The following is a 12,667-nucleotide window of genomic DNA, read 5'->3' as shown; positions in this document are numbered from 1 at the left end:
ATGTGTCTGTTTTATAGTGTCAAAGAAGTGGAGCTCCAAGGGCAGCTGGGTGCCTCTCTCTCCCCCAGTGAGGAGTCTACCGCCAGGCAGCATGTAGAGGAGCAGCAGCGCTACGTGGAGAGTTTGCGGCAGGAGATTCAGGCTGAACAGAGACGGGCTGAGAGGGAGCTGGAGAGGGAGCAGGCCCACCTCCGACAGCAATACAGTGAGAGTAAGTAGTTTTTCTAAACACTCATATATTATTGCAAGTTTTTGCACACACTCAGATAATTCTAGGTGGTTTTGGATAACCATGTAAAATGCAGAATATTGATTTCTGAAAATCTTTACCCAACAGTCCAGCAGTGGATTTTGCAGGAGAAACAGCATCTAACAACCGTAGAGCAGAGAATCACCCAAGAGTCCGGAGTTCAAACAGACATTATCCCTGCACCCCTTCTCGAGCGCCTGACAAGTCATGGAACTGAGGATCAGACAGTGGATCGTCCATCCCACGTGGTAAGGGCCAGGAAGAAGGCGGTGCAGGAGGAGCTACTAAAGCATCACGCCCTTTGCCGCGCCGAGAGCCGCCTCCGTCGGAAAAGGTTGCACTGCCAGCTGGAGAGAATCGCCCGTAAACGGCATCTGTTGGAAGCTAAGAGGGAATTGCAGAGGCTGGAAAGGGTCCTGCCTCCAGGACCAGACAGCCCAGAATCTCCTGAGCTTGGGTCCCCCTCAAAACCCAGAGGAAGACCGCTGGCTTCTCGTAGACACTCATTCTCGGCAGATCTTCTGTCTCGGCTTTACCCACAGAACACTCCTATCTTCAGGTAAGCACCACCTGTAGAGTTATTTGTATGGAGGGCAGGAAGTAAACTTCTTTGCTTAAGTAACGGGCTAATGCAGTCCAAAATATTTCAGTCTTTCTTTTTCTCTCCTCAACAGACACTTCCTCAAGAGGAACAGATCCACAGAATTGCCGTCAAATTCCTCCACATCCTCTGATTCCATTGGCAGCAGGAAGTGGGTTTCGGACGAGTGTCTTCCTCGGGAAAGAACCCAGAGTTGTTCTGGTTCGCTTTCCTCAGGACAAAGCCAATCCGGCCGCAGTAGAGCAAGCTCCTCCGAAAACATCAGACAACCTGTCAAAGAGGAGTCCCAAGCTCAGCCCTGCCGGGAACGACCAGAGAGAAAACCTCTGCTGCCAAACCGAGACTTGTCTTTCAAGAACCGATCGGATCAGAACTCAACGGTCATTCTGAAGTCGCCAGTTGGAACTTCTTTGCAGCCAGCCAGTAAAGAAAATAAACAAGGACCCGCAACACCCAAACCCAGTTCTCAGATTGTCCCTTGCATGAATGAGACAGCTCAACCGCCTGCAGCTAACAAGGGACTAGAAACTATCAGGAAGACTTTCTCTCGTTCTGTGGGGCCCAGGTTAAAGTCAGCTCTGTCCAAAGTGTTCAGGAAACCACCATCAGGTGCGAATGGAGGACGTGGCCCCAAACATCTGGGGAGGCTAGCAAGCAAATTTCACTGGAGACAAAGAAGAGACAGGAGCCTTAAAGATAACAAGATGAGCCGAAGTAAATGTGCCATTAAAACAGCCGTCTCGTGCGAGGAGCTTGACCAAAGGACTCAGATCGAAGACGTTAGACATAGGCGATGGCACAGTACAGAAGCTCTGATGAACAAGACCAGCAGATGGGTCGAGAGGCAGCACGGATTGATTGGATGGGAGGAAGAGCAAGACGACGGGGATGAAGGAACGTCAGACTGTGAAAGCCTTTTTTCTCTTGATTCCCTGTCCTCCGCTTATGCGACGGCCCTAGCAGAGCAGCTGAGACACGAGGAAGCAACCCAGAGTGAAGCAGAGAGCGAAGACAGTCGGATGTCGAAAGATTCATTGGCTGTGGAGAGCGGTGGGAAATACTCAACAGTGAAGAGGCTTAGCCAAACAGTGGTGCCAACTTACTCATTGATCACAGATTGCTCTTATTCCTCTGGGCAGCATAGTAGGACAGAATTCAGCTTAGACAGCTGTCAGAAAGCTCAGGTACTCTCAACGGAAGCGTATTGGACCCAGCAAGGTTCCCTCAAGGCAAGACACAGTGGTTCAACAATGAAGTCCCCCAACCCATTAGTAGCAGATTCCAGAGACACTGTACACAAATTGATCGAGGACTTTGGGAACATGCAGACCACTTCGACCAGCAGCCCACGCTCCCTGAGCAGCTGCAGCGTGAGGGAGCCAGAAAACTTGCTGGCGCTCACCGATGCCTGGTCCTCCACCGACGCAGCAGACAGTCCAAGGATTCATAGAGATTGTCTGCCTATCCAGAGAAAAATGATGTTCGGGGGTGTAGAGAGCAGCAGCAGCAGCAGTCCTAGTCCAACCAGTATGAACCGCTCAGACTCTCAGAGCAGATCCACAAGCTGTAGCTCAACGTCCACCAGCACTGACGGTGTAAATATAACAGTGCAGGAACATAGTCTTGAAATTTCAGGAGGCAGATCAGAAATATTAGACATTCTAAAAACACCAGATGAAGCCCTGAAGGATGTCGGATGTTGTGTAGAGCGACCAAAGGGACGGATGGCAAATGTGGCAGTTGATGCTACAGACTACAGTAGTCCAGAATCCTTACCAACCTTAGATCAGACAGCTTGTGTGACACCCGCTGAGATCCACCACACTGTACAAAAGGCATCACAAGTAAAATTGTTTCAGATGTACGCTGGTGTATCTGACATGGTGGTTCCTGATGTTAGGTTGTCATCCGACACTGAAATGCGTACGCCAAGTCCTGCGAAGCAAAGTCAAGCGTTGAACAAGATTTCTGACGCCGCGTGTGCCTTCAGATCTTCCACTGAAGATGAAGTACTATGCAATCTAGATGGTGCAACGGAAAAGTTGAAAAACATACACCAGTATGAGTTTGGGAATACGAAATGTGTATCTTTTACAAGGAACAAAACATCAGATAAGGTTGAAACCAAAGGGACTGAGCAGTACAATGCACTACAGCAGGAGGTTGTTAAATCAGCTTGTAAAAATTCCAGGAAGAGGAACAAAGACCAACAGGATGCTTTCATAGGTAGCCTGAAAATCCCAAAAAGGAGTAACAGCAGAGAGTTGGTAACTTTCTGCTCTGCACCATCTGGCAGCCATGAAGATATTTGGACTGATGACAATAATAACACTAGTGATTCAAAAGGGGAACAGTCCTCTGTGGAAACTGACAGCCCTGAATGTGATTATGCTTGTGTTGATGGCAGCATTAGACGAGACGCAGTGGTTTCAGTGGCATCACCGGTTTCTGATCCCATGAGCTGGAAACTTGGAGAGAGTTGTCAGATTTATGAGAAGTCTGAATGCGGTGACAGTAGTTCTCAGAGTGGTACCTCGGCAGGAGAGAGGAAAGCAGTTGAAAAGGGGAATGTAACAGTAAAGGAAGGAGCTGCGGAAACAAAAGGGGGAGCATCCCAAATTGACAACCTAAGAAAAAACCAAGAAAATAGAAAACACATTTGCAAGTCTGATGCAATTTGTAGCGCCATTGACCTGAGAATCTCCGAAGTGGTGAAAGAACACATGACACTGTCATCGGTCGACAGTGCCGATGAGAGGAAGAGCAGGAGTCGAAGCATGGATGCCTTGTCATCATCTGCATGTCATTCTGGCTGTAATAGATGGACAGAAAGAGAGATGAGAGATAAAATAAGTGATCAGGTGAAAGACAGAGTAGTCCCTCCACTGGAAAGGATGACAAGTGAAAACACAGCAGACAAAACTGAGCAACAGGCATTAGATCTGCTGGCTGAATTCAGGGTTAGCCAAGAGAGCAACCTGTTTAAATCTACTGAAGTAACACAGAAGTTTGACCATGCTTGTACCTTTATTGACGTCACATCAAACAAGCCAGTAATCGATCATTGTGTGTCCAAAAACCACGGAGAGTCTGAGCACTCTGGCAACCCCGATTTGCATCCAATTAGTTTGGCCTCAGTGAGTTGTTCCTCTTCACAAAACAAATGTATCGATCCACAAGACAACACTGTGGAAAACACTGTGGAGAATGAAATGGACACTTGGAGCTGTTTGGATGGCCCTGCTGTGAATTCTGATTTTCACCAAATATCCCATGAAACGTCTTTGACTGTGGGTGAACTTCACCAAATATCCCATGAAACAGCTTCAACTGGGGCCAAACTTCTCCTAATACCCCATGAAACACCTTCAACTGTGGGTGAACTTCACCAAATATCCCATGAAACACCTTCAACTGGGGCCAAACTTCTACTTATACCCCATAAAATACCTTCCACTGTTGGTGAACTTGATCAAAAACACCATGAAACTCTTTCAACTGTGAGTGAACTTCACCAAATATCCCATGAAACACCTTCAACTGGGGCCAAACTTCTAATATCCCATAAAACACCTTCCACTGTTGGTGAACTTCATCAAAAACCCCATGATACACCTTCCACTGTGGGTGAACTTCACCAAATATCCCATGATACACCTTCCACCCTGGGTGATGCAAAAGAAAACTGTGGCTGTAACCATGTTAACATTGTCAGCATGGAAACCACAGCCAGTGTTGAAGATAAAGAAGGTTATTCATACAAACTAAACAAAACACCAAGGAAGGTTTGGCAACATTTCCAAAATAGTCCTGACGCATCTGGATCCATAAAATTACAACCTGATGAAGGAAATCTTCAATTCAGACTGCATGGACAGAACACACCCACTGTTGAGAATTCATCTATGAGAGGTTTTGCTGTCACTCCTGGTCATGATGAAAATGCTGGAACAGACAATACAAGAGGAAATGAAACTTGTATCGCAGCACCGGATCAGTATAACCGTCCACAGACTCATTCAAATCAATTGGCTCAGACTTGTGTGGTCAATAGGAATTACAACAACAAGTGCCAGGATTGTGTCATGAAAAATGACACATTGATTCCAAAGATCTTCGTAGAGTCAAAATATGAAGCATGTATTTCTGGTGCTGCGCAGCCAAAACGCGAGATACCACATGGAAACGGCATCAGAAGTACAGTTGGCTATGGGTCTGTGACGTGCCAACAGATGGAGCTCAAGACATCTGGCGATAAATTGGATAACTCTGCCCTTATGTCTAAAAAGTCCAAGTCTAAGAGGTTCAGAAAGTCTAAGATCCAGACTCATCCCTCCTCTTCCTCTGAGTCCTCAATTAAGTCATCCGATGATGAGGAGGACGATGACCAAACCACCAGAGTGCATCACAGCTCACGGCTCCCATCTAAATGGGTAAAGCTCGGCAAAAGTAATGGCGAACAAGTCAGACAGGCCAGAAGTAACAATGCAGAGGTTTCTACTTCATTGTCAGCGAGCAAATCTAAAATTAAGACTTGTTCTGTTGGGACTCCGGGTATAAGTGAAGTTAAAGTTTGTAGATATTACACCCACTCTTTACCTCCTCAGGCAACGTCACAGAGGACAAATCTAGAACAAAACATCCCGTCTGCAAAGAAAGGGGAACCACAACATACACTGAAGACTCAGGACTCCCCTATGCATTTTGCCTCCAGTGACATCAACCCTTTTGTTCACCAGTGGCAAGACGGTGACCCAAACCAACACTGTTACAAGAACCCAGCATTCGGAAGCGCGGCTGACCTGTCCTGTATATCTCCACTTCTCAACAGCGTCGAGAAACGTATGACGAGATGCTGCAGTGTCGACAACGGTTTGAACGGGCAGGACTCACCTTTCAATTCCCATCTGAGCACTTACGCCACCAACAAGGGGCTCTCCAGTACACTTAGCAGTATGGAAGATTATAAGGAACAAGTGAAGAAAACATCTCAACAAACATCTGTTGATATTCATGATCATCTAGCCAGCCTGACAGTGACTGGCAACTCTTCGAGTAATGACGTTCCTGGTGGTAACACCAGTAACAACTCCAGTCAGGTGGATGAAATTATGTTTGTGTACTCGTCTGAGCAAGAGTCCCAGGCAAGCAGAACCCAAAGAAAGAGGACGTGTGAAAGTGGCACTCAAACTGAGCGTGGCCTTCAGACAGTGAATATTGGTAGCAATGGCAGCGCTCCAAAGAGGAGAGAGCGGCACAAAAGGAGTAACACTGACGTACCTACAACACAGAAGACTAAAGTGGACGTTAAAGAAACTCCAACATGGGCCAGCATGGAAAGCATGTCAGCTCAGCTCTCAAAACTAATCGACAGCACCTCAGACCTGCTTGGGGATGTCCAGGAAATGCGAACAGGGGAATCCCTCAAGTCCAGTCTGAGTAGGAGCATCAACTTTTCAAATATCAGCACCTCTTATAGCGAGTCTACCGACTACACCAAGAGAGACTGCTCGACTCAGACGGCCGTAGATGTTGGGATCCAGACCGAAGGGCCCTCGAGACCAGCAGAGAAGGAAGTCGCTGTAAATCAAACACCCAGCGACAGATCTCATGAAGTCAGTGTGATAGTCAAAGTGATTGGTTCAGAGGTGATCAGCGTATCTCAGGACGACAATGAGAACCGTGCGGTGAAGAGCAAAGCAGATGAAAAGATGCAGAGTATGCCTGACCTCAGGTTTAACACCTCTGCTGCAGCACAAAGGCCTGCCTCGCGATCAGAGAACGGCCCTCTAAAAACACCTCCTTTGAAGGCCGCGGGTGAATGTCAAAGACTTGTAAGATCTGCTACTACTAGAGGCTCAAAGCACAGTACGCCCGAGGCACTGTGCCACAGGAGTGTTGCAATATCTGAAAATCTCAGCCCCTCTTTAAGAAATGACCTATCGCTTTCTTTAAAGAAGCAAGCCACATACACAGACCGTGCATCATCTCCCATACTGACTGTGGGAGCAAGAGTACGTGTGAAGCAGAAAGGAAACCAATCAGCACCGTGTCCTCCCAAATATCAGCATATAAATAGAGACCATAGTTCTGAGAAAGGCAGCCTCGGCAGACAACCAGCATGCACAACTGTTTCAGAGGACGATCAAATGCCCAGACAGGAGAGTGATGTTTCTTCTTGTAAATCAGAATCTGTATCACTTGAGAAGGTTAGTGAAATGAGTTGCTCGAGCCCTAAAGGTTCTGATAACTGCTCTGTAAGCTTTAGTTCAACACTGGATCGGCGTACAGACACTTACAGGAGAGATGTTACAGCTAAAGACAAGGCTGCCAAATGGCAGATGACCTCTAAGCAGTGGAGGACTTCTACATCAACAAAAGGTTTAACTATGCAGAACCAGATCTCTCCCATATTAAGACCGACTGATGTTGACGAGCAGGCTAAAGCCCGACGTGGAATAACTTCCAACTTCACGAGGCCTGTAGATTTTTGCACTGATTCCTACAATCCATCCGTAGTCAGCAAGACTATTCAACTTCAAGAGGATGATGCGGTGTCGCTTGCACCCAGTGAGTGCAACACAGACATCCTTGTAAACATTACGCCTCTCATCAGCGTGTCCCTGTGTCAAAACCACCAGTTTGTCCCAGAGGACCTGCCCTTGCACAACAAGTTCACAAACTGGTCAGGCATCAGCCATCAGCAGTCAAAGCCCTCAAACAAACCGGCCACATTTGCCACCAAAGACCACGACAAGAGCAGAAACTGCGCCGAGTGGGGCGAGGTGGAGAGTTACGGCTCGAACGCGGAGTCTGCGGCGCAGAGCGACAGAAGGGCGAGAGCGATAGAGAGGCTGCGGCAGGAGAGGGAGCAGGTGATGGCGACGGTCAGCCTCAACATGAATCCGACGCCGCTGACCATGGAGCTGACAGAGGCCAAGCTGCATTACGGCCTCGGAGAGACGGATACACTGTTGAAGATGCTGACCCCGAGGTCCAGAGAAGAGCTGGAGCCATTGACCACTGCGCCCACCAAACAGCAGCTGTACGATAGGTAAGGATATAAATGACCCACATACTTTTTTATTTTGATATTATACCCTAAACTTGTTAAAGTATCAGTGTTTGAAACGGTTATACAAGAACTTTTGTCAGTTTTAGACTTTCCTAATTTAGATCAGGAAGTATTTGACCAAAGACAGCTTTCAATATCCGACAGTTCTGATAGTAAACGCTACAAACAACAAGATTTTAAGGTCCAGTGCTCATCCCTAAAACTTCATGCCTGTTGTTATATTTTCTATTTCTGTAAATCTTTCCTCTCAGACACCGCAGGAGTATCGAGGGCTTGAGGCAGGAGAGGGAAGAACGTCTGCAGACTTGCCGAAGAGCTCGTAGTTTGAGTCCCAGCAAACATCCTCACTCCTCCCCACAAGAGGCCTCCTCCAGGCAGGTGTCTGCTGCCATGCCCAGTCGGCGTAAAGAGTACCTACAACAGCTCCGCCAGGAGGTGATCGACAGCACCAGGTAAGACATGTTCATATTAGTCTTAAATGTTTAGGTTCGGTATTGAAATCGTCTATTTTTTTTATTGCCGTAAATGCAACTCAGTGAATTATCTTAATGACAGAATACCAGACCCCCCACGAGGAGAGGTCCAGTACCCGTCTGACATCGAGCAGCTGTTGCGGGACTACAGCCGAGCCCGAGAGGAGGCCAGGACAGAGATCGCGAAGGCGCGAGAACGACTGCGAGAGCGGACTGAGCAGGAGAAGAGGAGGCTTCAGCAGCAGGCGCTGTCTCAGGAAGTCAAGGTCGGCTTTGGTGTGATTGCAGTGTCATAAGTAAAACATGAAGTCTCTATAGTCTGGAGGTCGAGCACTATATAAAAAACACTAATCATTTTCATTATCCATTCATTTTTTGATCCTTCTTTGATTAGTAATTAATATCTTCGTCTAGAAAAAGAGCTCACTTCATTCATTGACTAATTATTTTGGCAGTTTAAGCATTTTTCCTCTGATTATTAACTCATTTGCCAATAAATATATGTATATTTTACAGCGTCACTGTAAATTACTTGTAAATATCTCTATCCGTGTGTAAAACAGGATGACCTGAGGCATCGGACACGAATCAGTAACAGCACGCTGTGCACGGGATCCAGCCTGAGCCTTTCCTCTGGACCGACATCAGGGTACAACAGCGGCAACACTGCCCAGCTGCAGCATGGCACCAGACCTCTTCTGACTGGACAGGTTTGGACAGCGATGTCACACATTACACTAGATTTGAATAAATGAGATCAATGAATTTAAAAGCTGAAAAATCCACTAATGTAAATGTTTTGGAATATTTTTTTTTACAGCTCATCTTTGACTTTGTTGTAATATTTCTTCTTGAATGAGCAACACAGGATAATAGTGTTGTTGTTGTTATTCCAGATCATTGGGCTCCAAGATGAAGGACTGAAGGTCAGGACACGTCCCCCGATATGTGGTCCTCAAAGTGTGAAGACGCAGAGATCCTGGCTGTCTGCCCACGGTGAGGACTTGACGGTCATTCACAAAACCCGAAACAGACATTTAGACTTAGAAACTAATGAGTATTTGATTCCTGATGTCTGAAAGTAGTTCTGCCCACGTCATCGATATTGATATTCCATCCGTGTATTTTACTAGACGTCCGCCTTGAGCCTCCCGTCGCCACGTTTGAGCCCCTGATGACCTCATCACCGTCACCCCCGGCTTGTACACGTCAGCGCACCGCCTCCTTTGGCTCCTCCTCCTCCATATCCACGACCTATCAAGACATCACATCCAGTCTCCTCGGTCGAGCTCTGGCTGAGGTAACGACACACCTGAGATCTGAATGTGTTTCAGTAAAAACATCCAAGCTGTAAACGAAACATTGGAATGATTGCCTCTTTTTTATCAGGTTGAACTATGTTTCTTTTTCCACAGGTGCGACTCGCTTCTTCTGGGGATTTTAGCAGCCTGCTCCTGGGCAGAGCCACAGCAGGCTGGAGGTGAGCTCGGTCATTCTCTTTAATAAGAAAAAAAAATCATCTACCTTCTCTCTCTGTCTGCTGTTAGATTAATCATCCACTTAACTGCATAAATATCATTTGCTTAAAGTATTAAGTGTGCGTTTATTTAGATATCAGGGAGAAGAACGGGGTATCCAGGCATACCACAAGCCCTCCTCCAGCCCATCTGTCCACAGCTTCCTGGGGGCCGCGGAGCTCGACAGACCCCTGACCAGCCTGTGGAACATTATCTGCCAGCTGTCCAAGAGCCACATGTATAATCAGTCAGTCCGTTCTGTTTGGACACGACCACTAGATGACAGCACTCAGCTGGGTGAGCTAATGTGTCTGTGCTTAGTATTTATCCTCAGGGGTTCTTTGCATTGCATTAGCAGTGGTGAGATGAAGTAGATTTGGATAAACCTGACTGCAGATTTGAGGTTTAAAACTTACCTCTTTATACTTCTGCTCTGCTACAGCTCGGAGAGTTTTCCTTCTTAATTAAAAAAATAAAAGGGTTATGAAATAGTCAAGCTGCATCTCAGCTAACTACAAAAGTGAAACAGTTTTTTAAGCATGAATTAATCAGTAATAAATTAAAATATAATATATGTGCAGCAGTATTCTGAAGCACATTTTGGACAACAGTAGACCTGAAACAGTTTATAAGACACTGATAAAAACTTGCGTCCAACATAAAGAGTTTACCTTGCAAATACTTGCAAGTGCATTAAGATGTATTTAAGATATAAGATATTTTGTCTTTGCTGCAAAACTATTTATATTTTCTGCATTTATGGAGCCTGCACATGCGTTTTGTTTCAAATGATGCGTCTGCATCCATTAGTTATGTCCAGTACACAGTCCCATTCATCATCGACCCGCTCATTGTATTGCACGACCAGCTCTGTTCTCACACCTGCACTATGTTGCATTTTAATACCGTTGCGAGATCGCTCTCCTCCTCCTCCTCTGCTCTGTTTTATTTCGTCCATCTGTGTCCACACACCGTAGACTGATCGTCCTATCTTTATATAAATGATGCAGGTTACTTTCCTAACTTGTTTAGCAATATATTTCTGTTCTGTTGCCTTGTTTGGTTGTTTTCTATCTTTTATTTCCAACCAGTTTTTCCCTGTCTGAAACATTCCTCTCTGTGTTTCCCTCTTCAGTTTACATACTAACCGATCCGTCCACCTGCCACCTCAGCCAGCCGCGGGACTTCTGCTGCATCAGCACTGAGTCCAAACAGGTAAGCGCAGCTGCAGAATCATCCAACCGCTTCTGATGATTATTGCTACTCGCCCTTGTATAAGGTCCACTGAGCATTTTTGCAGCATAGTTGTGCACAAAAAAAAATCACGCTTTAGCTCGAAGGAGAAAAAACATCCATTGACGGTCACATTACTGAGGACGTGATTAAAATCAGTTCATGATGAGCGGCGTGACGCCGAGTCTCTCATCCACAAAATGTAGAACATGCCGTTTAGACGGCGCTGGTGCTCACAGAGACACTGAGCATAAACTCAGCCCTTGGTTATCAGTGTCAGTGTGTACGCTTGCCTCTTGGCTGATCAAACGTCTGCACTGCCTGTTTTATTGATGATTTAAATTTTATTTTTTTTATCTCTTCTCCCCACTCTCTCCGCCTCAGGCTGGCCTGTGTGTGCTGGCGATGCAGTCTGTGTTCGAGGAGTCTCTGCCTCGTCCCAGTGTGGATGCCGTCCGAGGGGAGATGATGCCCAGCTGCTGGGTCCTGCAGCCAATTAGGCGCGGCGGACAGGAGGTCACCAGGGTCATCTACCTGCTACAGGTGAGATAGACAGTTTCTCTAAATGAATCTGCCTGGCTGATGTATGTGTTGTGCAATGCCATGTTTTAACTTCTAATAAAAAACATATATTTGGCAGTCGGTGTGAATCTGGAAGTCCAAAACATATATGTGAAAGTGCTGTAACTGATCCCTCACTGTGGAACTTCACACACTGGATAAGAAATTAGCGTTTGCTCCCCAGTCCGCTCTCACAAGTTGAAAGCCATCCAGAGTTACCAGCGTAGAGTCCGAAGTGAGACTCTCCATACTGTATCCTACTTAGTATCCCCTTGATAATAGACGGTACGCATGGTTTGGACCGCTCCCGGCGTTTAGATCCAGCTCTGCATGCCCCGTCTTTTTCTCCTAACTTCAGCACGGATCACCGGGCTTTCCACAGAGAGTATGCTAGCGGGTCTCGAGTGTAAACTAGAGAATGATGTGTCATGAATTAGCCAGGATAACAGAAAAAGTAAAAAACTTATCTCCATAGTTCCAAGTCCAAGTTTGCATACTAAACACTAAAAACAGATTCATACTGTAACTGGCTGCAAACCACACGGCGCCATGGCAACAGGATTAGATGTATTATAACCTTTTATTTTTACAGCATCTTGATGATTTTTGCAGGATCTCTTGAAGGTATTTCAAGTTAATGCAGATTCATCTCTGATTCGTCCATGCACGTAATAATGGTTGCCGGGCATTGCTCCTGTATGTGACTGTGTTCTCTTGTTGTCGTCCTCCAGGTGGACTTAGGAACTCCGTCCTTTCCTCAGCGACTGTTGAACACCGTCGCCAGGAGACAGGCAGCCGTCATCGCCGATCTCGACGCGTTCCTCTCTTCTTAAACTCGTGAAAGGTTGAAGACTCGTTAGCAGTGAGCACTTAAGACTAAACAGTCTCCATCGTGGAGTTAGTCTGTCTTTTAAAATTTGCACCTGAAATTTATTTACTTGACTTTTTTGTCTTTTA

General features: G+C 46.3%; 1 protein-coding gene across 2 annotated transcripts in view; it reads left to right on the top strand.

Annotated features, from left to right (window-relative positions):
• Window positions 1–12,667, top strand: part of stard9 (StAR-related lipid transfer (START) domain containing 9) — a 51,461-nt gene that overhangs the window by 36,716 nt on the left and 2,078 nt on the right. The window contains exons 20-32 of one of the 2 annotated variants that reach the window (XM_027275244.1): window positions 18–211; window positions 338–809; window positions 925–7,905; window positions 8,178–8,378; window positions 8,482–8,665; window positions 8,963–9,109; window positions 9,296–9,395; window positions 9,533–9,699; window positions 9,815–9,879; window positions 10,011–10,213; window positions 11,052–11,131; window positions 11,534–11,692; window positions 12,442–12,572. In XM_027275244.1, coding sequence (XP_027131045.1) covers window positions 18–211; window positions 338–809; window positions 925–7,905; window positions 8,178–8,378; window positions 8,482–8,665; window positions 8,963–9,109; window positions 9,296–9,395; window positions 9,533–9,699; window positions 9,815–9,879; window positions 10,011–10,213; window positions 11,052–11,131; window positions 11,534–11,692; window positions 12,442–12,543 — 9,055 coding nt within the window. In that variant the 3' untranslated portion in view covers window positions 12,544–12,572. Of the gene's footprint in view, window positions 1–17; window positions 212–337; window positions 810–924; window positions 7,906–8,177; window positions 8,379–8,481; window positions 8,666–8,962; window positions 9,110–9,295; window positions 9,396–9,532; window positions 9,700–9,814; window positions 9,880–10,010; window positions 10,214–11,051; window positions 11,132–11,533; window positions 11,693–12,441; window positions 12,654–12,667 lie in introns of those variants that run through there. The other variant, XM_027275245.1, reaches the window with a different exon arrangement.

Source organism: Larimichthys crocea, chromosome XXIV, assembly GCF_000972845.2.
Source record: "Larimichthys crocea isolate SSNF chromosome XXIV, L_crocea_2.0, whole genome shotgun sequence".
In the NCBI taxonomy this organism is placed as follows: domain Eukaryota; kingdom Metazoa; phylum Chordata; class Actinopteri; family Sciaenidae; genus Larimichthys; species Larimichthys crocea.
Note: the sequence above shows the minus strand (reverse complement) of the source record. Positions and strands in the feature narration are given on the sequence as shown.